Source organism: Ornithodoros turicata, chromosome 6 (genome assembly GCF_037126465.1).
Source record: "Ornithodoros turicata isolate Travis chromosome 6, ASM3712646v1, whole genome shotgun sequence".
Classification (NCBI taxonomy): Eukaryota; Metazoa; Arthropoda; class Arachnida; order Ixodida; family Argasidae; genus Ornithodoros; species Ornithodoros turicata.
The window spans coordinates 49,850,633-49,875,688 of NC_088206.1; the positions used below are offsets into that span (position 1 = coordinate 49,850,633).

General features: G+C 47.4%; 2 protein-coding genes across 3 annotated transcripts in view; one reads left to right on the top strand and one right to left on the bottom strand.

The window, feature by feature from the left end:
* Positions 1 to 12,502: 12,502 nt before the first annotated feature.
* LOC135398608 (uncharacterized) lies at positions 12,503 to 15,631 on the top strand. The gene has a single exon (XM_064629994.1). It carries the CDS (start codon positions 12,503 to 12,505, stop codon positions 15,629 to 15,631), a length of 3,129 nt encoding a protein of 1,042 aa, XP_064486064.1.
* A 3,612-nt stretch (positions 15,632 to 19,243) lies between these two features.
* LOC135396645 (uridine diphosphate glucose pyrophosphatase NUDT14-like) overlaps positions 19,244 to 25,056 on the bottom strand; it is a 33,479-nt gene continuing 27,666 nt past the window's right edge. For both annotated transcript variants that reach the window (XM_064627727.1, XM_064627728.1), the window contains exon 5: positions 19,244 to 20,931. In XM_064627727.1, coding sequence (XP_064483797.1) covers positions 20,685 to 20,931 — 247 coding nt within the window. In that variant the 3' untranslated portion in view covers positions 19,244 to 20,684. The remainder of the gene's footprint in view (positions 20,932 to 25,056) is intronic.

Below are 25,056 nucleotides of genomic sequence, written 5' to 3' on the forward strand. Positions count from 1 at the left end.
GTGGCATCGGAATCGAGGAGCGCCACGCCGTGACGTCAGTCGCGAGATTCGTCTGCCGTGATTCCCATGTGTTGTATCGCATTGAAGACGCCAGGAAGCAAGTTACGCTGAACGTGCAGTCATGGAAACCGACTCCGCATCAGAATAGAACTCCACGGGACTTCAGCCCGATTCAGACGTGTATTCTAATGAGGAAAATGACTTGACCGCCACCATAAACCACAACGACTCGCCGTATTCGACAGACCCTGTACCAGTGCGCGCGTCGCTTGAAACCGAGGCCTCGGACCCATACACTGAAGACTGTCGAACTCGGAGTAACTAATGATGAGTTTCTAATAGGTTGTCGCACATTCTTATACAGGGTGTCCCAGAAAACGTGTCATTGAATTATAATGAAAAAACTACACCAACTAGAGTCATGCGGTCAATGGCATTTGTTCTTTCTGGGTTTTTGCCACCTCCTCATATGAATGTCGTGTAACGTAAGTTTAATTATGTAAATTTTTGCGAGCTTAAGTCGGAAATTTGCCTAGCAAAGGTAACTTTGTAACCCCGCCAGTGTGAAGAGCGTGTCTAATTTAGTCAAATTAATGATAATTGACAGGGATATTCAGGAGCTATCCCATCGGAGAAAATAGCCGAACATCATACTCTACGGAGGTCGCACAGAATAGCGCACGATGAATTTTTCAGCGCAATCTTTGACAGTCCGATGAAAGGAGGTTGGAAACCCAGCCCTCCCCGACATCGCAGAAAGAGATAAAACAGGCACGGCTTATCATGTCCGACTTTCGCTGGGATTTTGCTTTCCCTCTCCCAATTTTAGGAACTGTTACTTTTTCTACTATCACTCTGTGGGCTGGCTTCGGAACCTCCTTTCGTCGCACTGAGAGCGATTGCGCTGAAAACGTCATCGCGCGCTATTGTCCGGTGCTCCGAAAAGCATGATATTCGACTATTTTTTCCGATGGAATAGCTCGTGAATATCACTGTGAATTATCATGAATTTGAGTGTATTCGGCACGCTCTTCATATTGGTGGGGTAAAAAAGTGACCTTTACTTGGCAAATTTCCGAGTTCAGTTCGCAAATATTTACATAATAAAACTTGGAGTAATGATATTCACATTAGGAGGTGGCAAAAACTAATAAGAACAAATGCTGTTGACCGCATGATTCTAGGTGGCGTAGTTTTTTTATTATAATTCAATGACACGTTTTCTGGGACACCCTGTATAAGTGCCACGGGTGCACGCGTAATATGAAACATGTTGCAGGTGCACATGCGGTCGGTGCCTCCTGCAGGTGCCACTCCGAGTTCCCGCATGAGCCGTCTTTTCGTGTCGAACATTCCTGTCTCAAAATGATGAGAACATATCGTTCTCGAGCTGGTCTTCCTCCACTTGATTTTGCGCAGCGCCATTTCCCACTCCAAACGACGTTGTTTGGCCGTCGGAAACTGGAAATATGCTACGTCTGTTGTTGTATCCGACCTGTTGCCACAACTGATTATACAGCATGTCTTACCGGCCATCGTGGTGGGTGTAAGATCAGTGTGCGACGTAACGAACACAATTGCTACGGAAAATTTCCTTCGTCAAAACTGCCAAAACACACAGCAAAGCAAGGCGGACGGCGCGGGATATCTCGCGACTTACATCACGCTCGGTGTTGCTTGCAGAAAAGCGCTCGTGGCTCGCACTACCCTGTCACCGATCGCGTCATAGAAGAAAATCATTTTTATCAAGTTTGACTCAGTTTTCGAAGGAGATATTTCACAGGCATGGTCGTTGATGGCTAAAGGTGACGAATATTCGAAAACCTCGGAAGGGACCTTATGCGGATTCTCCCTTTAACACCTTCGCCACGTCTTTAGGACAGAGTCCAACCGAATTTTTTTCCTTTTTCACATAATACTTACTTACTTTAAATGGACTATCGCATCCGGAAACGTGTGTATGATATCGATACAGTAAATTCCGTCACCGCTTCACAGTCAACTTGGCCAAATTTCTCTCCCGAAAACAGCTTACATATTAAATAAACGCGTTTTGAAGATTCGCGCTCCCTCTGCAGAGGAAGCCCCAGCGATAGTGACACCATGATGACGTCAACCAAGCACACGAATGGAAGCGTAGCGCAGGCGATTGTCTTCGAGGTCGTCTGCTTCGTGTTCGCACCGCAATGTACTAAGTGAAACGCCCTTGGTAAATAGCTGATTTTCGCATATCAGTGCGAGTTCTGACTCCATCATATATTTCGTGGAACACGGTGTTAAGTCTCACCCGCATGAAGCGATTTTGCTCGCGACTCGCGCGCGTTGGCGTCGGCGCGCAGATTTTGGCCTAGGAAAGAGAAGAAAAAGCAAACGCTCGGCGTCGCGACGCTGCCGGAAGTTGGGAGGGACTTTCGCCAATGAGAACTGGTGGAGCGATCACGTGACTGCAAGGGGGTCCGCTTTGTCTGGTAGGGTAGCCCTACGTGCACGCCTGCGGTTGCTGATGGATGGATAGATAAAGAAAAACATGTTATTCTATGTTCCTGCTTTATTCTCCATCGTAACAAAACCAATGCTTTCGGACGTCCATTCCGACGAGCACAAAAATGCTACCCGGAGACTTGATGTGGCTTAGGCGCCAACCGCATGGCGCGCATTTGCCAGCCGAATGAAGCGGAGCGTGTGCCGAGCGTGCAACCGAACGACAGAACAATAGGCGCACAGCCGAAACGCTCATATCTGGCGGGATAGAAATTTCGGCAGTGACGACCGGAGCTGAATCGGGCCAGCCAATCAGCAGCGAGAGGAAAGTGCACGTGACCGCCTTCCCTCCAGCACGGCGAGCGGCACATAAACGGAAAACATGGCTGCCCGATTCGTGGTGTACGATGTTGAAATCTTGGAACATGAAGATGGACGAGTACAAAGACGTAACGAATCATTTATTCTGGATAGAACTCGCGGACGAACTCGTAAGTGTATTTACGCGCTTAAGCAAATGTATTTATACTTATCGAAGAGCGGGGAGGATTGGGGCCGTTAATGTCGATGGCGTAATCGACAACGACCGTTTTAGCGAGTTTTTAAACAACATATATGTGAGTCAATAAACTTTTTGGACAGTACGCTTCGTGCGCGTGTCGCCTTTCTCCATGGTGTCATGCGCCTACGATGACTGATTTGATGACTGAGTCCCGGTTTGACGTCTTTGGTATTTGTATGCGAGTGAAATTGGGATGTGACTGAAGTTGGTTGTCATGTTTCATTGCTGCTGCTTCCAGCACATGATCGCCACTGTCATGTATACTTAGTCTGATTATGTTACCGTGATTACTTAATATCGCAAAGCAAAGCAAGCGACTGGCAGCATGACCAGCTGGGACCAGGCGAAGCCAGAAGCGCCTCGGGGACGCGCGGGTGCACTAAAGAGGACGCACATCTGGACGGCTCGAAGTTTTACGAAAGTGGAAACAGATGACATTGTGTGTTTTCATCAGCATAGCTGCAATGCAACTAGTATGTATGTAGCTACCGCGTCCACAGCAGGCAGCCGACGCATCACCATGCCAACCACGCTCGCCGAGAATCCGTCGCATGCGGTTGGAAGAGCTCTGCTCACGTTCCACGCTGTCCGGCAGAGACAACGCTGGCAAATTTCGGCTGTAAAATGCGCTCCATGCGGTTGGCGCCTTAGTTGAGTTCAGCACGCCGTTTCGCATGCAAGAACATTTGTGTAGCTTATCGAGACCTAATAGTCATCCCCAAAATAACTGACACGTTGCATATCAACTACAAGGTCACTTTAAAGAGGTATTAATTACTTTAGCGATCATCTTGTTATATTTTCAGGCACAGCATCGCTGCACACTGATGTCCCTGTGTTCGTGCAACACTGGGAACACGCCGCGCACGACGATCTCTTGTTCCATGCGGGAGTATCTTCCCTCGCGTCAGCGACGGAGTTTGTCGCGCGTCGCGTTTTCGCGTGCAAAAATCGCTCAATGCGGGTCAGCCTTTACGCTCCAGGCTCAGTACGAACACGGTCTGACGCTAACCAGAAACAACATTCCAGAAACCGATCACAGACTCTCCGCGACGAGCAGATGCCTTCCTTCCCGCCCGCCGGTCGGTCGCCAAGGGCCCTCCAGCCGCTGCCTGATTGGACCTGTCCGCGCCAAAGGGCGCTCACTGATTGGTCCAAATGACGCTATCTTTGATTTCCAGAGAGGGAATTCCGGAATACTCTCAACATCCGTCGTCTGCTCTTGCCATGCGTTATATCAAACCGCACGGGAACAACTAATTCGCGTCGGAATTTCGGCGGTCAGTGATGAACGCGAAATAAAACGGCACTGAAGAATCGGAATCGACCGCGACGGATGCGACAGTCCCTACAGTTCCCTGGTACGTTCGATGACTCGTGTGACGTATCTACTGGCTTTGCATGAGCCATGGCCAGAACACTCGACAGAGCCTTTTTTGCAAGTGCAGCAATAATGACACCCCTTGCAGAAGAAACCATTGCGCTTTTGATGAGAACAAAAACAAATAAAAAACGAAACACGCCACCGCCCGCTTATTTGTATAGATATGGCTTATCGCACTTAATGAAACCATCAACAAACATTTCAGCTTGTGCTTCTCTGACGCCAATTTATTTTTCGCCTCAAGGTAATCAAGAACACAAGATGGCCTTCTCCGTCTGCGTTGGGCCATTCCAGCAGAAACCAGCCAGAGGTGTAGCTCGACCCTCTTAGACTTCGCTGCAAAAAAAATTTATGTATTCCCTTATGGGTGTGTATGTAGGACATAAACTTTTTTTCTCAATATTTAGTTTTCTTGAGCATTGGGGGCGCCTCGAACTGGCCCAAAAATGAAAAAAATGTTGTCCGTTCCGCGCGTCCTTCTGGCACATACAGACGGCATTTCTGGGCTTTCTTTGTCTACAGTGTTAGAGGGGAAGGGTCATCTAGCTCCCCGAAGAGATATGGAACAAGAACAAATCCGGTGACGTGGTAAGAGCTCAAGAACGGAGCGCGTTTGAGGCCACGTTTACGATAAATTTTTGGCATGTTAGCATACTCCCAGGAGCCCGAGATTATTTATGCTCATAAACTACTGTATGGAGATTTGCTTCACGTAAAGGTATGAAGCTGATCTATATTCATTATTTAACTAAGCGACCGAGAATATCGACCATTCGCAAAAAAAGACACTTATGAGATAGTATTTTCACGTACCTGTCGAGGTCGTCTATACGAAGTGAAAGAAGTCGTGCCATTTGTAGAACAGATCCTCTCCTATAACATATTGAAAATCTACAGGTGTTTTTTCCCTTGAACGAGAAAAAAAAATTCGCCCCCATACTTCGCTGCAGGTTGTTCGTTAGTTGAGGAAGTAAACTAAATGTGCCTTTGTGGAAGACACCCTCTCTCATAACATTTTGGAACTCTACATGTGTATTTCTTCTTAAGCGAGAAAAAAAAATCGTCAGCACATTTCATATCCCGTCTGTAAGGTACCATAATCACCTTTTGAAGGAAGTTCGCCTTCTACTGTTAGTTCTACAGCTCTACCTCGAGTACTCACTGCAGTCTCTTCGTAGCAGCTTCGTCGTCGTTTCTGTTTGCCTGACTCAGGAGTCATGACAATGTTACGGTACACACCATTCGCCACTTGTTTATTGAACAATGTCCGAGAAATGTACTACTTCTCTGATGGCGCGTCGCAATAGAAAAACAGAAATTACAATTCCTAACCTTTGTCTCCACAAGCATGGCATTGGCATGCTACGTAGCACTTTTTTGCCTAATCCTGTGGTAAAGGGCAATGTGAATGCATTGAATTGAATGCAGATATTTTGATACCTGCACAGCTGTTCCCCTGTGTGAAAGAAAGCGCGAAGAGATCGAGTGCATGCGTTATGGCTCACAGCCGAGGACATACGGTTGGAGGAGAAACTACTGAACGTGAAGCACAATGAGGCATGCTCCATCCAAAGCACCGGGAGGTACTGCTACTTTGAGCCTATATCCTCTGTTCAGGTATATGCAGCAAGAACGTCTATTTCCAGTGAAAGAAAGACAGTGCGCGTATAGCTACATTTTTTCCTTTTTTTACTTTCCGTTGTGGGAGAAGTGCGCAGGAGATCAAAGACTGTTAAGACGTTAGACTGTTCTGACGTGCTTTGAGTCAATAGCCAAGGTCAGCTACCGCAGTAAGATCCACAGCAAACAGTGTGAGAAAAATGATGATAATGATACCTCACTGAGCGGATGCAAATGCGCTGAGTTTTTTTTTCCCCGTTTAAGAATAAATACGTCAACAGATTTTTAATATGTTATAGCCTTATCGGAGATGGTCTGTTGTTGAAATGGTGTGATTTTTTTCACTTCCCAGACGACTTCAGGTATGTAAAAACAATCATAAATGACGACGAATCTGTTCCGAAGCAGTGCCTGCGAGTGTTAAGTTGGTGGGACTAGAGTCACTAAATAGGTGGGACTTGGCAGAACAGCAGAAGGCGAAATTCGTCCAAAGGGTGATAATGGTATTACCTTACAGACGGGATATAAGAGAGCTAACGATTTTTTTTTCTCGCGTAAGAACAAATACATCTTTAGATTTTCAAAATGGTTATGGAGAGAGTCACAAAGGCATCACTTTTTACTTCCTAGATGATCTCAACTAGCGAATGACCTGCAGCGGTGTACGGCGACGAATTTTTTTATTTTTTTCCTCGTTTAAGGAAACAAAAAACACCTGTAGATTTTCAATGATCTGTTCTACAAATGGCACGACTTCTTTCACTTCCACGACGACCTCAGGTATGTGAAAATACTATATGAAAAGCGTCATTTTTTACGAATGGTCTATATTCTCGGTCGCTTACTTCAACAACGAATATAGATCAGCTCCATATCTTTACGTGAAGCGAATCTCCATACAGTAGTTTATGAGCATATATAATCTCGGGCAGAGAATGCTAACTTGCCAAAAATTTATCGTTAAAACTTAGCCCCAAACGCGCTCCGTTCTTGAGCTCTTACGACGTCACCGGATTTGTTCTCGTTCCATATGCTCTTCGGGAAGCTAGATGACACTCTAACACTAACACTAACACCTCTAACACTATAGACAAAGAAAGCGTAGAAATGCCGTCTGTATGTGCCAGAAGGACGCGCGGAACGGACAACACTTTTTCATGTTTGGGCCAAGTTCGAGGCACCCCCAATGCTCAAGAAAACTAAATCTTGAGAAAAAAAAAGTTTATATCCTACATAACCGGTAAATCGGGTAAATCATATACGGTAAACCGGGTGTTTCCCTCTGGCTCCTCCATGTCTATGATTCCCAGTTGTGATGTATCTTGGGTGGAATAAAATAAATGAAATGAAATGAAATACACACAGCGAAATCTAAGAGGGTCGAGCTACACCTCTGGCTGGTTTCGGCTAGAACGGCCCCGTCACAACCTACGCCGTCATCGGATTGCATGAACGAGTCATTTCTAATAAGCGCATTACAGGAGCATAAAAAGACCCGAGAACACGAGAACAAAGATGTCGGGATAGCTAGGATTACAAGCCCTGGAAACCACATAAAAACTACGAGTGCAGCGCGTAATCCTGGAGCGCAAGAGAGCTTTCAATCTCGCGGGTCAGAAAACCTGCTCCCCTCGGCTGCAACGTCATGTGCCTCGCCAAGACTGAGGCGAGCGGGTTCTTTTTCCTTTCTTTCTTTTTGTAGTCGTATTTCGCGCCGCCCGTCCCACGTCTCGACTGGTTGCTCTCGCTAGCACATGGTTCTCATTGGCCAATGAAAAGCGCTTTGCCACCTGACGTCGCGAGAAGTGAGGAGCCGCTAGGCGAGGTCGCTGCGCGATGTCTTGCAAAGCAATTTTCTCAGTAAATTCGGACTTCCCAAAGGAAATGTTTTGTGTGACGGTTCCTGAAGGCAGTGACGCGGTAAAAAAAAATGTATGTTCCAAGTGCCTTCCATGCTCCTGTAATGCCTCCCATTTTTGTATTTGCCGCACTTCTCAACACAGAACCGTGTACCATATTGCTCGCCTCTAGGTTAGGTTAGGTTGGGTTGGGTTATTAGGTTAGGTTGGGCACCGCCACAAGCATGTAACTTCTACGCCGAATCCTTGTTTATTAGTAGTACTGTGCAATCTGACAGTGACTCTGAGATCATTCCTGGTCATATGCTGCCCCAAGCGGAAGTTGGCCACAGGACGACTCTTGATGAAGCATAACAGGGAGTTTCACAGCTTGGAGTGATGTAGCAAGGGGGCAGGGGGGGGGGGGGTGAAACCCCCAAAATCGTACGTTTGATAGTGCATTTGGGAGAAAAAGACAGAGGTGGAACCCTCTCCCCTATGTAAAGTTCCCGTAGAACACCTCCCGAAATATCTTTCTGGTTACGCTACGACAACACCCCCATCCCACCTTAAAGGAGTACAGAGGGCAATCCAAAAAAAATTCAGATTAAGACGTCCGATGAAAGTGTGTGTGTCATTTTACCGAATAGCGCGAAAGGGTTTGATGTGTGCAATTTGTTTCCCAGAAAAAAATGCATATAAATATGGCTCCGCGCGTTCACCCTTAACTCGCCGTTCCGGGTATAACCTGTATAACGAGGAGGATAAGTATGATGCCACGCCACCGTGACGTTACAGGGGTGGGCAACTCGTTCTGGTTCGCTGGTCAGTCGGGGTCAGCGCCCTGTCCCTTCGCACCCGTACAGTGGCTGTAGCCGCCGTAAACCAGTTTCGCCAGTTTCCCAGGAGAAGAAAGACAACGCGTATGCGCATGCCCAGCGCCTGTGTCCGCCATCTTTGAGCGGAAAACATCGCTATGGACCAACCTGCGGGCGACTGTCATGATCATTGTGGGGAGATAATCGGTTTCAAGGTTACGCGGGCGTTTCAGGTCTGGTAATGAGTACAATGCGCTTTCACTCTTTCCGCATTCTTCTTCCAATCTTCTCTTTCTTATACTTTCCCACGCAACGTGCCAGTCCGAAAAGTGTCGCCATTATTGAGGGGAAAGACACGACGTTCGACATTCCGTCGCCAGGGGCGACGCGAATATGGAAGTGGTCCATTGGGGATAGAAGGAGCGGCCGAATCATGCCCGAGCCAGGAGCAATGCTTTTTCAGAACCACGAACAGCCGAGTAGCAGACGACAGTGGAGTAGCAGACAACATTTCTCTGGACCAATCAGCGAGCGTGGCCCCTGTAGCGTCGGCGCGAGGTCCCAGGCATATCACAGGCTGGTACTGCTCTCCACCGCCGCTGCGCACGGTCGTTTTTTGCGGCGTACTTTAAATTCAATTTCTGCGATAATTATGACTCTATGAGGTGAATTAATTCTTCTGGTGCATCCTACTGGCCTGCTTAGCAGTTTTATACAAAGAAAATAGGGTGTTAAAAATGACTTCTGTGCTACTTTAATACATCCCAAATACCTTACAGTAGCCCCGATAATACCCAGAAATACAAAAAAGCCAGTAGGCAGTGGCGTCGGAACTATTTTTCCACTGGGGGAGCGGAAAAAAATGCTACCATAAACATCATCGTGATCATCATCATCATCATTTATTTCCCTTGAGGGCTCATGCAAGCAATACAAGGGTGGTACACAAATTGAAAACGTGCTCAGGCAAGTTACGACATGTGCATACTTGTACAGCAGACCTAAACTGACATTGCAGAAGTAATGTGTATGAATATGTCAGTGAGAAGATAATGTTAATGTAATTAGAACATAATTTACATATCTTTTATACATACTTTATAAACAAGGAAAGATAAACGTTTTAGTTTTCACTTTTCCAGTCAAGGATATTTGTGTCTGGTAAGCTTGTTGCCGATGCGGCATGCCCAACAATGGAAGACACAACAGAAGGAACATGAAATGCATGTCTACATGGGAGCCGCGGCACGGAACGACGATTCCCGTACCAATAGTATCACAGCACGACTGTAGGACGCCAATTCCAACGAAAATCTTGAACTATATTCTCCGGGGCTGGAAGCTAATATCGTCAGATCCTCAATCCTTTTGCCTTCTGCGGTTAAACCAGGCTTTCCAGGCGCGGTGTGGGGCTCAGCAAGAGCCTACAGGTGCCTGTCACGGGCTCGGTCGGGGCCATACTGAGTAAAGTCTGGAGCTCCGTGCTAATCAACGTTCGGACTCAGCGGGTGAAACGGATTACGGGCAGTGGCCTCGCGATGCCTCGCGATGAATACACGGCTTCCGATTACGCTAGACAAATCTTCACCGATCACTAAAATTCTATACAGGCTGTTCAACAAATTACCTAAAGACACTCTAAGCTCAAGAAACCTAAAATCCACCTCGCCACACAGGCTTCTCGACAAGATGCACAAAAGTGATATCTGCTCCTCACAGTCAAGATCGCCACACAGGCTACCCGACAAATTGCACAAAAGTGATATCTGCTTCTTAAAATCACAATCGCTAGGCTACCCAACAAGTTGCACAAATCCTTAAAGGTACTGTAAAGCAGCACCAATCAAATGTCATTTAGTGTGGCTATTCGATAGTCCAAGCCACCAGGAAAAAAACTGCGCAAGTTTCATTCCAATCGACGGTGCAGTTAATTAGAAAATTACAATTAAAGATTACGAGCAACACTGTACTAGGTATTCGAAATGAATCCGTACTTCTGACACATACGGCGGCAACCATATTGCATGCGTATAACACTGGGCCCGACATAACAATCCACCACAATCCACCATAAAATCCGCCCATACAATCCACACAACGATCCATATCTGAGGATAAACGGATAAGCGAACTGAAATGAAATGCTGAGCCGTTGAAAAAAAATGTGTCAGACGTTTAAGAAGCCAGACAGCGTCGGGACTTGTTTGTTCACAGAGGTTCACAGACAGAGTTTGTTCGTTCGAAAGAGGCCGCGAACAAAAGGAGGGCGCAGGCGCAGCAGAGAAGTAGGGAGAGACCCTATCGAACAGCGGCCAGCACTGGGTTACTTCGCAAAAACAGGGGTTAAAAGTTTAAACTGTTAACAGGGGTTTCAGAATGCATAGGTAAACAGGAAAACTAATAATATGGTTACTCAAAATAACGAAGTTCCGATGTCATAGTGTATAATACCAATTTTTAGTGTTGCCCGCCGTACAGGGGGTTGTTTGACACCAGGCGTCGCACCGCTCCAATACGCCGCATCCTTCATGGCAAATTAAAAATATTTATAGCGCGTTGTCGGTCGTATGGTTCCGCATATGGTATTTAAAAGCAACAAAGTCTCTAGTCACATCACCGGCATATCATGCTTGTCTACTGCTTTACAGTACCTTTAAACACAAAATTGCCACATAGGCTACCTAACTAAACAATTTTTACGTCAGTCTCGTCAACTTCACTTGGCTGTAGAGGTGGGGAAGTCCGAAGGTTATTCGAAGAGGGCTGAGACGTCTTCTTGTCGGCGGGTTGTCTTCTGGCTTTTCCTTGACGTCACACCGTGGCACACAACACTTGCACACGTCACAAAAATAATCTAACTGCACTGTGCAGCAACCTGCACTTGACACTTCAAACCGATCGTCGAGCCATACCGCTACTATTGCCGGCGCCACTATTCCCAAATTTTCCCGGCGGGAAAACCGCTGCTATACCCCTCGGGTTTGCATTATTCCGTCTTCCAGACAAACCACGGGACGAGTCTCTCAAGCTCATCCAACAATTCCTTATAAAACATCGTTAAACGGGGCTCCCACAAGTCACTCCACGGAACATCCCTTATTTCTTGGGCGGGAAAGAGTCACGACGCCACTGTCACAATACCCGACTGTGGCCGCTTTACGTAAAAAATAAAATAAAAATAATTTACTTCTTTTCCAAACGTCAGGGTGCAAAGACAATTCCCAGGTCTCGGGGGCCAAAAGATTCTGGGCGAAAACACGTCACATCGGGTTACGGTAAACGGTCCGAACGACCCAAAAATGCCATGCCTGGTCCCGCCGAAGGGGTCGAGAACTACCCGGAGGACGCACACTTGTACTGTCCCTCCAACGCGTCTGACAAAACATCTGGAAGCAATAAGTTTGGGGATCCCGAAGCTGTCATGGCCAACTGAACCAGTTCCTGTTGCAACAACTCTACTCGCAATTAAACGAAAATTCGCACAAGAACTTGTCGCCCTGTGGCCTTTGACTGGGGGAGCCGTGCTACCTCATCTGTAAATGAGGGGTGTTCGCATTCGCCGGACCATCCGCTGCAGTCCTGCACGGCGGTTTTACCGGCAGCCGATATGCGCCATCGTTTGTCTAGAGCGGGAAGATGTTTCAGGTGCGGCAAATCCGGACATTTTTCACGGGTTTGCCGATCTGCGGCTGGGTTGTCTTGTGCGAAGTGCCACGGACATCACCTTTCCATATTGTGTGACATTCAAAGACGTCCGGAGGCTCAGCATTGTTCGACCACTCTCCCCGCGACTGCAGACATGGAGGCACCGCGCGAAGTGTTGGACGACGTCGTCTCACAGACTGTCATGTCTTCATCACCCTCGAACGTGTATGCAAAATCTGGAATGGCACGCCTTCAGACAGTCTCGGTTTGGGCAGAAGGACCTGCAGGCAAGAAGCGAATTCGGCTGCTTCTTGACACGGGTAGTCAACAAACGTTTATACGTCGCGATCTGTTGAAGGAGCTAGGGTGCCAAATCACTGGTGAGGAGGACCTCTCCGTGTTCTCTTTCGCACGTACGCGCCACCCCAGAAGATTCCACTGCGAACGGGTGCAAGTCCGCCTCGAAGCCATCTCGGATCCGCGGTCGTGCATCGAGCTTGAAGCCCTCGGCATTTCTGAACTATGCCGCGTGTCTACGCCAGCCTTGGACGACGTAACCATGAGCCTTCTCTCGCTGCGAGGCCTCGAAGTGGCTGATACGAGCTGCACCACGGACATCGCTCTGCTGGTGGGTTCCGATTACTATTGGAAGCTGGTCACCGGCCGAGTGGAATGTCTCCCTGGCGATCTTGCTGCGGTGGAGACCATTTTCGGATGGGTCGTTCAGGGAGTCCAGCGGTCACCCAGTCGAACGCTGTCTACCGTGGTATCAGTCCTCTCCCTTTCCTGCGAGGAACAAGAATTCTTCGACCACATGGACCCTTCGGAAGCGTGGCGATTGGATGCCCTTGGCATAAGCGATCCGGTTCCTGATCCCGACGATGACTTTGCGGCCGCCTACTTTACAAGCCATGTACGCCAATGTGACGGTCGCTACGTCGTCCCGCTAATGGTTAAACCAGAACTAGGGCTCCCTGCCTGCGCCAATAACAGGAATACGGCTCTACAGCGCCTCCTCTCGCAACTACGTCGGTTTCGTTTCGACCCAGAATTGCTGGCTCAGTATGACAAGGTCATACGTGAGTATTTTGACGAAGGTCATGCTGAGAAGGTAATGGGGATCACCAGCCGCCAAGAAAACGTTTATTACATGCCCCATCACGCGGTTGTGCGACAAGAGGCGATCACCACGAAACTCCGCGTTGTATTTGATGCGTCGTCCCACTTGCCAGGTCAGCAATCGTTGAACACTCTCCTGATGAAAGGGCCGAAGCTAAACGCAGATCTGCTCCATCTTCTGTTGCAGTTCCGCTGCAGCTCCACGGTTTTAACCGCCGACATCAGGAAGGCATACCTGCAAATCATCATTCGCCCCGAAGACAGAGATTTTCTTCGCTTTCTGTGGGTAAAGGATGTACGGCAGGCATCCAACGACAGCAATCTCGAACTTGTCGAGTGGCGGATGACTAGAGTCCCTTTCGGAGCTACTTCGAGTCCATTTCTGCTAGCAGCAACGCTACAACACCACTTTGAGGTAGTTTGCTCGGATTATCCCAACACCGTATCCCGCATCCGGACGGGGTTTTATGTCGACGATCTGGTCGTCGGCTGCACGTCAGACGGTGATGCGTTGCAGGTATACCAAGAAACGGTAGAAATACTGAAATCCGCTGGAATGGATATTCGCAAGTGGACCTCAAACTCTCCGGTTCTGCGGGAGAGATTTCTCATGGACGGCACGTCCTATGACAATGCCTCCGACGGCGACCCCATCGTCAAGGTTCTCGGCCTATATTGGGATCGCAGCACGGACGGTCTTCTTCTCAACACGACTCGAGCAGCAGACTTCGCCGTCGCACACCCTGCCACGAAGCGCACCGTCTTGAAAGCATTTTCACTTGTGTATGACCCCTTGGGGTACATCGCACCTGTCATTATATCTGCGAGAATTCTGTTTCAAGACCTGTGGCGCAATGGCCTATCGTGGGACCAACCAGTTAGCGAATCAGACAACGCAATCTGGGAGAAGTGGAAGGTCAGCCTGGGAGAATTGAACCTGCTCAGACTCCCGCGCTGCGCTCTCCCTGAAGATAACTCACCCGTCGATGTGCACTGTTTCGCAGATGCCAGTCCGAAAGCCTATGGCACTGCCATACACTTGCGGAGTCTTTCTCCCAACGGCTCTCTTCTGGTCCATTTGCTCATAGCACGGGCTCGTCTGGCACCATTAAAACAGGTGTCGTTGCCTCGTCTCGAGCTCCTTGCCTGCCTCTTGGCTACACGTCTCTACCGTCACGTTTCCGCGCTGAAGACTCTCAGTCAAGTGCCAGTACATTTTTGGACAGATTCCACCATCGCTCTTCAGTGGATTCATGGATCTGGCAGCAAAACCCAGCAATTTGTTCAGTCTCGAACAACCGAAATCTTGTCTTCATCGCGCGCTGATCAATGGTTCCACTGCAGCGGTAGTGACAACCCCGCGGATTTGCTCACTCGGGGCGTATCCGCTACCACTCTGAAGTGCTGCAGATTGTGGTGGACAGGTCCCGGCTGGCTCTCATCGTCGTTTGGCACCTTCGTGAGTACAGAAAACCAGCTTTGCCAACCAGGGATTCGATTAACCGATGACAGAGCCTCTCCAGCAAGTGAATGTCCAGCTGTGGTCAAACATGCCTCCGTTTTGGCAGTCGTCGCAATTGAAGAATGGATGGAGATCACGGACTACGGGACGTTATCCAGGCTCCTTCGGGTCACCGCCTGGATGCTGAGATTTGCGAACAACGCTAGATCTGCGAGACCATCCGTGTCTGGTCCACTCACACTTGAGGAAATCACGCATGTTGAGAACTTTTGGATCCGTCGCGTGCAGGCTGAGGCTTTCCCCCATGAGGTTGCCGCTCTCAGCAAAGGAAACGTCGTCAAACCATCATCGTCCCTACATGCGTTCCAACCGTTTTTGGACGCCAACGGCATCATGCGCGTCGGCGGCCGTCTTCATCAACTGAACGTGGTCGACGCCATAAAGCACCCCATTCTTCTGCCATCGAAGCATCACTTTACGCATCTCGTAATACTCGACGCTCACCGACAAGCCCTGCACGCCGGAGTACAAGATACTATCACCCAAGTCAGGAACCGATTTTGGGTCCTCCGGGCACGCCAGACGGTTCGTCGCGTCCTACACTCCTGCCTCAGCTGCCGCCGGCAGCGCGCCGAACTCGCTAGCGTTCCAACGCCCCCCTCCCCCGCGAGAGAATCACAGAGGCCAACCCCTTCTCGGTAGTTGGTCTGGATTTCGCAGGACCGCTGTTCATCACGAACGCCGCATCAGGAAAAGCATACATCGTCCTTTTCTCGTGTGGCGTCACCCGAGCCATCCACCTAGAGCTCGCATCTTCTATGAACGCTGTAGACTTTCTACTGGCCTTCCGTCGCTTCGTTTCAAGACGCGGTGTGCCCACCCTGGTCTATTCAGACAACGCCCGAACGTTTCACAAGTGCGCAGCCATCTTGTCTGCGCCCACCACAGCTGAAGTACAAGATTTTGCAACTCAGCACCGTATACAGTGGCGGTTCATCGTCGAGCGAGCACCTTGGTGGGGCGGATGGTGGGAACGCCTCATCGGCACCGTGAAGGCTGCTCTAAGGCGATGTCTCGGTAGAAGCCGCCTTACTTTCGAGCAACTAACTACAGCCCTATGCGAGGTGGAAGCTCTCGTAAATTCCCGCCCATTAACCCACGTCGCATCTGATGTCGAGGAACTCGTACCCCTCACGCCAAGCCACTTTCTGATAGGCAAACGAGCCATCTCTCTACCGGGCGAACACGCTGCCATCTCACAGCCTGACGCGGAGGACCTCCGGCACAACTTCAGAGAAATGCTGAAGGCGAAGGAACTCTTCTGGAAGCGCTGGAGATACGAGTACCTTCTGCAGCTGAGGTCTGCCCACGTGACTGCGTCTCCTACCCAAAGTCGTTTCAAGAAAGGGGATGTGGTGGTGCTTCAGGAAGATAATGTTCGTCCCCCTTTTTGGAAGCTCGGACGCATAGCGAAGTTGATACGAGGGAGAGATGGGTTAGTGCGGGCATGCTCAGTACGTCTCGCAAGCGTCACTACCATAACCCGTCCAGTTCAAAGGCTTTGCCGTTTGGAAGCAGACGTCTCGTCACCCGCGGCCGGGGATGATGTTGCGGATTAAAGGAGGTCGAGGCGGGTCTCGTGGTCACGGGCCGAGGTTCGCCATTGTGCTTTTCGGTTTTTGGTTCATTAAACCTTTTTCCTCTCGGAAGCAGAGCGGGCGCCTCGTTCTTCCCTCACAAGGGGGAGCCGTCGCTCCCCCTGTTCCGACGCCCCTGCCAGTAGGTATGGGTGGCTCCCCCCCACCCCCCCGCGCTGGGGTGCTACTGTTAATGGTATTTTTAGCAGTCTCCTGTTACACCAAGCGCTGCCTGGGGTTATGTATTGCTACAGCTGACCATTAACAACTGGCCAGACACGGCAGATAGCAGAGCCAATCTAACACCATCATCAGCAACGAAACTGTCAGTTAACTTTGCTAGAAACAACTCTATGCTACAACAACTTGTGCTCTATGTTGTGTCGTCTGTGTTTGTCTCTTCTAGCGCTTTATCGTCAAGGAATTGTACCAACAGACCCAAATGGATGTTTTAGAAACAACACTCCCCCATCTGCACCTATAAACTGCATATCTGACAGGCAAAACTTGTTATAGAAATCGTGGGGCCACATGCACCTTTACCTCACAGGGCCCCCTTGTCAGACCCTTCCCCTTCAGTTCCCAATCATTGAAGTGATGGTGTGTAACTTCTGGCTCTGCCCTGCATCACCGATGCTGAACGCACTGACTTAGTCTGTGAACATCACTACAAGAAGCAAACTTTGCAAAAAAGGCACTTTAATTTCAAATGCAATTTCAGTCTAGGCATGGGTTTCAAATAATACTGTACTGTACCATTTCAAAACATCGCCTGATGTACAGAATGCACACATTCTGCAGTACAGCCTGTACACATTTTTCTCAAAATAATTTTAAAAAGCAGCCCCTGTGGGATAGCTCCGTCTCTCACTTCTAGCACCACTGTCAAAATTGTTACATATAGAATATGTTTCTCAATTGGTGTGGCAATTAAATTTGGCAATGTGCGTTCAGACCAGGCACGATCCATGCACGAGTTTCCTTGTGGAGATGCAGCAATTATGCATAGTTGCAAGTTCAGTGGCACTTGAGTTTTGGCCATGCTTCTCATTTTGCACCATTCTGCTTCGACAATGCACGAACCATGTGTGGCCACATGGAGGAGCGAGCCAACATTCAGTCTCTTTCAGAGGTGCAAGCTTGTACTTCACTGCAGGTATGGTAAGCCGTCTGATATCGAAACCACAAACACTGGTCAAGCCCCACTGGCTGCAGTGAAAAGATTTTTCGCGGAAACGAAGCAAGGTCACGTGAGGGCTTTTGCTAAAGTCAAGCTAATCCAAATCTAGTCCAAAGTCCCCAGTGTCATTAAACAAACGTATTCTATATTAGGATTCTAACCTGTTTGGCACTTACTTTACATTTCATTCATCAGTTCTGACTAGCCTGAGAGGTTTGGAAAGAAAGTGACTAAAACCACATTAGGCCAGAAGGGAACACCTGGCCCTTTCCCTGATGGTGCACATGGCATCTTCCACGTGTCAAAATGATGACATCTCGCATGTTAAAAAAGTAAGTAGGTAATCCATGTAAAGGTACAACAAATGTGGCTTTTCTTGAGATGCTAAGAGTCTGCAAGGCATGGAATGGTTACGTATTCAAATTATGTACATGGCTTTTTTATGGAGAGACTGAGACACCCAAGACATCACACAGACATCCTGCTGGCCACAGGATATAGAAGCTCTACCTATCGCTTTAAAAGCGAAGAATATTATGCAACTAAAACCACAAAATATCCCAGAATATCAGCAACAGGAATGCACTCTGTAAGGGGAGCAATAGAGGGATCACTCACATGACACCCTCGTTGTTCCGTAGTGGTTACCACGTTACTCAACATTCCACAACGTATCGCATCTACCGTCACTCAACCAGAAAGCAGTTGAAGAGGTACACCATAGGTCATACAGACTGTGAAGGTAGACCAGTCCATCCTGGCTTCTTAGTCCACAATGTGAATTGCAAGCTTTGCAAGGTGCCGGAACAGCAAACAAAACGGCGGACAATAGTCCTAGATACGAAAGGTGAACAAAATTTAGTTGCAAAAAATAAACCCTATCAGGAAAAGGGAGATTTCCACCAAACATACAATTCAAGTCCCACAACTGTAGCACAGACCTGTATACTATCCTGTCGCAGGTGAAACCAGCAATTTGCTCTATCCTCACTCTTCAAGTGGACGGGGGAGAGAAGAAATTTTAATGCCAAGCAATGGGCATGCATCATGTAGCAGTGCAGGTGCTGTCACCATGATACATGCCACAATGTCCATCTGGAAACCTCAAATAAACGTTGTGATTGGCCTTTGCGCGGGAGCTTGTGGCGAATCACGGGCGAAGTGGTGCATTTAACGCGCATTACAGAACAACGATAAGGTGAAGATCGTGCCCCATGTCCTTCGACTAGCAGTGTCAGGTAGGACCATGGACATTTGTGATGCCCTGACTTTCCCGATGTTCATATCCTTTGACATTTTTACCTTCTACAGGTCCATTCACTGGATGAGAACAGCAATGAATCCCACGTGTGCAGTCCTGCTCTAGTGCCACTCTGTGCCTGGAGTAGACAAATTTTAGTCCACATGATTCGCACTTCAAAGCTTAATTTCAGCAGAAGTCGAGCAACTGATCATTGATGGATCAATGGAGTCAATTGCTGGATTCAAGAACACATCCTGTTTTAACACCCTGGTTATTTATTTCTTGCTGGAAAATGACTCAAAACACAACTACAGCACCACTGCGAAAGGCACAGACATGAAAGAGAATGCTGTACGTCTTCTTCTTTGGAAGAGACAGCAAACACCCACATCCAACGAGCTGTCCAGTGCTGATAACCTGGTACTGATCAGCATGAACAATATTTTTAAAATATCTTGCCCCACAGCCAAACAAAAAGCTACTTTATGGACGTGACAAGCTTCATGCACATGTGAAGTTCAGCTCCCAGGTGGTCTATTCAGCAATGACCAGTTCTTTTTCAATGACCAGCTTGAAATTGAGTAGGCCAGCAACAGATGGCATCAGTGATACCATTCAACAGTGGGCCAGAGTGTGTTGAGACACTGACCATGGTCCACGCTCTGCATGCATCATCATTGGGGTTTGCGTTTTTTCCTCAGCCATTAAATAATCTGCACCTACCACTTGGTCGCCTGTAATTTTCTTGTACTCACCTGAAGAAAACAGGTAGTTTTAGTGAATCAGAAGCACGAAATGAGAATGATACGACAAAGGCTGCTCTCAAGTCAAAGCTGAGGAATGTGATGTCAGCCGCTTCAAAGGAATACGTAGGTACTGTAGTGTGATAGGTTTACTACATTTTCAGAAATGCTATCGTGAACCTTCTCCAGTCTACTAAAACCCCTTTCCTCTTTCAATACATTTTTCCTTCAATACCCTCATGACAAGGGCCAACTAAATGGGTAGTGAAAATACTGTTTGGCACTCCTTTTAATATACATGTGTTGTAGCTAGTGAAGTCAAGTAAATCATTTTGGCTTCTTTGATAAACTATAAGAATTCGTGAAAGATGAGCTCAAATTAGAAGAAATGAAAGGTCTGAAGGGTGCAACCAGAGTGTCTCTTGTCCTTACTTGTGCATAAAAGGCTGTGAGTGTCTTGGGGGGGTGGTAATGAGCATGTATAATAGAAACTGACCATCATGATTTAAATCCCCTTTAAATTATCTGGATGACATGAGTAGTGACATGTAGAAAATGTCTCAGCTTACTTTATGACCTGTCTATTGACACTTTGGCTCTCAAGTCACTAATCAAAAGGTTAGTTAAGTAATTTTAATTAATTAGATAATTAATGGGAATAATAAATTTATAAATAAATGGGAAAATGTTGACTATCAGCTTATGTGACCGAAACAACATGCAGTTGGCTTCACCCACAAATATAGCTTTGTTTTGTTTGTTTTTTTAAGGCTTCGCGACCGTTGTGTGGGGCGCCCTGTATACTTTAGCCAGTGTGTAATACAGTACCATGTAAACCTCAGTGACGATGGTTCACTGCTCACCTATTGAATTCTACATTTCCGAAACGGTACATCCACTCTAAAGGTATGTTAAAGTTCAGGAGTAGCACTAAAGAAAGCTGCATGATATCTCATGCAGTACCAGGTTTTGCGTCCTTGTACTTGCACGTTAGGAACCACAAAGTTCCAAAGAGACACGCAGGGGGACGCATGACGCTTTCATCTGTTATCATTTTCCAAGCTTCTGGTATGCTGATTTCAACTACTTCGACCATCTCGTTTTCCATGACATTCCCACCACCTGATGTCTGCTTCATGTCATCCGTCACTTCCGCGTAGAAAAGCTCTTGCTTCGATCCCGAAATTCCAACAGATGACCTGAAACAGTGATGAAATATCCCGAATTAAGTCCAGTTAACAGGGAACATGAAGGTATGGTGGTCCAGCAAAGATGTAATAATCAAAAATTGGTTTTGGTGGACCTTCTGGTTTGAGGCAAGTAAGTAAAAAAAAAGAAAAAAAAAAGACTGAAAATAAAGAATTCCTAAATGGTAAGAAAGATGGTATAGCCATGTTCAACCTAACAGCAACATGCATGCTGTACAACGCAGTCTCCAAAACCTGTTTCACTAATGCATGCTCGGCACATGTGTGGTGGGAACAAATTCTATTGTAAAGCCTTGCATGTAATAAATACAGGAGACAGATGGCAAGAACACTCCTGCCCCTGCCTTCACGGCACTGGTGGCGTGCTTCAATTGAACGTGGCTATAACTGCACATTCCAAATTTCAAACATTTGTCAAGTGGTTTCAGCATTACAGCTTAAGCTGTACAATATTATTAAAGTCTATACTGTACTTCCCTTTGCATAAATTATAACTAGAGGTGACCACGTGTAAGTAAATGCGCCCGCAGATGTGCCACCCACAACCTGCAACATTGTGATGCTGATGTACCCGCACAACTTGCAGACGCAATGTGGGCACACCTGCATTTTACCTGCAACCTGCCACGTCACTGGATTTCTACTTGCAAAGAGTGAGCAAGCGAGCTGGAGAACTGTCCATGAAGGCAACACCTATTCCTCAAACTCAAGGAAATGGTGCCTTCATCCAGAATAATATCATTCTGGATGATTTAGTTCTGTCTTCTGAGTGTATCATGCGGTTAAGCTCTCTGGCGAAGTCTGCGTGGAAAAACGACTGACATGGTAACAGTGCAATCTGACTATAATATTGTGAAATGATAGTGCGTTGCCATATAGAACGAAGTTGAAGGGAAACCAGATAAATTTCCATAAGCGCGTGCTGTCTCGCATAATGTTCTATGTCGAATTTGTTAGCTATTTAAGTGAAGGCCACAGATGCTCTTGTGAAAGGTGACAAAACGACCATGAGGTATGTGAAACAAGATAACTTTCTCAGGTATATTTCTCAATGAAAAACAGTGGAAAATACAAAAATTAATAAGTTAGTGTGGGAAAAGGATAGTTTAGTGGGTATGGGTACTGCAAGGTTTACCCACACTATCCGCAGATGTGTTGTGGACGTGTCTGCATTTCACCTGCAACAACACTGAATGTCCACCTGCAAATCGCAAAACTGTGAGGTAGTGCTTCTGGTGATGCACAGTAGTTTATAAAGAACCGCAAGCTCGGGGGGGGGGGGGGGGGGGGAGGTTGCATAAAAATTAAAAATTGGGAGGTGCTGTTACATTGTAACAGTAGTACACAGGAAAAAAGTTGGGTGTGGGGTTGCCAAACATTTGGAGGGTGAAAGGTGAAAGTCACTGAAAAGGTTAGCCAGCTGTAGGACTCGAACCCATATCTTCTGGATTGCCGGTCCAGGGCTCTACTAAGGAGGGTGTTGCGGGGGGCTCTGAGAGACCACTCTGGAATCCACTGCAAGCTTCTTTCATGCAAGACAGGCCCAAGGCTTGATGTCATCCTTCCTATGTTGCAGCTATATGGCAGTGCTAGCTTGACCCAGGCAGTGATTTTTACATTGGTACATTTTAGAGTTCATCTTTGTGCTGTACTTATTTATTTGGATTTGTTTGGTTTATTGGGACTGACAGAAAATAACTAACCTGGCATGTCTAACTACACCAACTAACCAAGGCAACCCCTGCTTGGGAAAGGTTAAGTGAACTTTCATTGAACTATTCACTGAACTGCTATTGTGGGACAGGACAATGAGTGTGGTTTCGACTACGCTGGGTGGACACATCCTCCCCAGCTGGGAATGATGTCTCCACCTGACCACTGCATTTTCAAAATCAGGTTGACAATTAGGGCAAGCACTCAAGCGCACTTTCAGGAACTGCGGGGTATCATCCGAGAGAGATTCAACTCTACTTTTTCAGCTAGCAAAGGTGAATGTTGAGGCACACTGATGTTTGATCTACATAATACGACTGCTTTCTCCAACCGTTTTTTGTAAATTCGACTGCACAGCACTGCAGAGGGAAAATATTTTGCATGGTGACCTGGTGGACAGCTTGACAGATGAGGCAGAATTTCGAGTGATGTTAAATGTCACCTCATTGATCCTGTAAAGTACTTTCAAATTAGCTTCTGGTGGGTCTTCTTGAGCTCATTTAATAGTGGCTCCACACTCCTCAGATGCTTCTAACTTGTGTTTGTGAGGTCTATGCTCGTGCATTCTGTGTGCAGCCTTATGAGGATTTCGGGTGATGCATCTGGTAATCTGAGTGAGAGTGCCCAGGCCCACGCTGTACATGGGAGTAGCTCTGGGGCAATCATCACCTGAATTTGCTGGACGCTCTACCGTTCTTCCACCAGGGGCACTGTGCAGTACGCTTTCACCTGCTTTCACCTGTTGTCGTCTGTTTCCTGCATCATGGCGAGCACAAAAAGGTGGAGCAGCATGTTGTTGTGATGCCTAAAGTGTACAATGCTTAAATGTCACTCATCCAGAGTACTACAGGTGTGTCTTCCTTCGCGATATAATATTCTTCGCAACGTGTGTTTTGACTTCCGGGAGTCCAAATATGCTGAGCACAGCTTGAGAGGAGCAGCTCACGCCTTCCTCTTCGTCATTCGCAATGTCGGAGTCAATTGAACTTTCATTGCTGCTTTCGTGAAGATCCATGTCGTCAATGGTGAACGCAACAAAGAAACAGATGACAGGCACACAGTCGCAGGCGCAAGCAGACGACATTCGTGAGGCGCACACGCACGTGCTCGCTGTCGAGACCAGAAGGAACGAGTGCCAGGGCAGTTCTGGCTCGGCCTCTCGCGGCAGGAGCGAAAAAACTGCTCCGTACTGCATCACCCGAACATGCGGATCTTGCTCTGACCGCACCATCCGAATTTACTGCTCAGATCCAGGGCAGAAAAAAGTGCCCCAAAGCATCACACGAAACTGCCATTAGAATTAGATGGCCTGAACCTGCCTTTACAGGACGTAGAAGGCGAAATGGGCAGGATACTGATGTCGAGCACCTCCACCATCACCCTGCATGGTAACAGCAGCCACCGGAAGCGCAGAGAAACAAGCAGAGACACCACAGACATTGTTTACATGGCAACATGACAGCATGAGAAAATGGAGACATGGCAATGCATGTGCCACCTCACATGCATTTCCAGAAATGGAGGAAAGAGCTGGTTTTGCTGCACATGTTGCAATCGTTGGTCGAGACCTTGATACCCCTTTCCCAGTTTCATAGCATGCTCAACAATAGATGCTGGAATAGATGGACGCACTGGTATAAGGGCCGGTTCTCACATACAGCGCTTTGCTCCACGGTGTTTGAAAACAGCGCCATTTTTTCCTCCTATTTCGCTATGAGCCGCTGGAAAACAGTGCTTGTCTGAGTTGAGCTCCCATCAACTTTTTCAGTGCTCATTTCCAGCGCTGCACCATGACAGCCAATCAATAGGCTGTTTTACCCGTGACGTCGCGGATTGCGGTGTTCATTTCTCGTCTGGACACGAGCACGACATCAGCGGATATTATCACAGTCCTGGATACTATACTTCCAAAAGAATCTGTTATTTGAACTCAACTGTCAACGAAGCATTCAAGTATTTTATCGTTTCATGTTTCATCCATCCTCAAGCCATAATTTAATTACCGTAATTTCACATGTATTAGCCGCAGCTTATACGCAATTTATTTTTTTTCTCACGGGCGCTCTGCGGCTTATCTGATGACAATTTCCTGGTATTTTGCCCATACGCCGGCTTTAAGGAAAGGTGTCTCTGGAACAGCACCGCCCTGCCAATGCACGAACAATGCATAACAGGGGTGCGTCCATCATCTGAGTAAAGGAAATAAACACTTCCTTAAAACCACAACACTGAAACAAACAAGTAATGCCAAAGTGCAAAATTTGCACACACAAACAAAAAAAGTGTAAAAGCTTTGTGATGGTTGTTCAGAGTCTGGAACACATAAGGGGGATGGGGGGCAAACAGTACACACAAAATCCCACTCCCAGTCTCCTGTTTTTCTCTCAAGAAACATATCCCCCC

Bases quoted from the DNA above. Each gene is read 5' to 3' on its own strand.
- LOC135398608 (XM_064629994.1), top strand. From the start codon at position 12,503: ATGGAGGCACCGCGCGAAGTGTTGGACGACGTCGTCTCACAGACTGTC.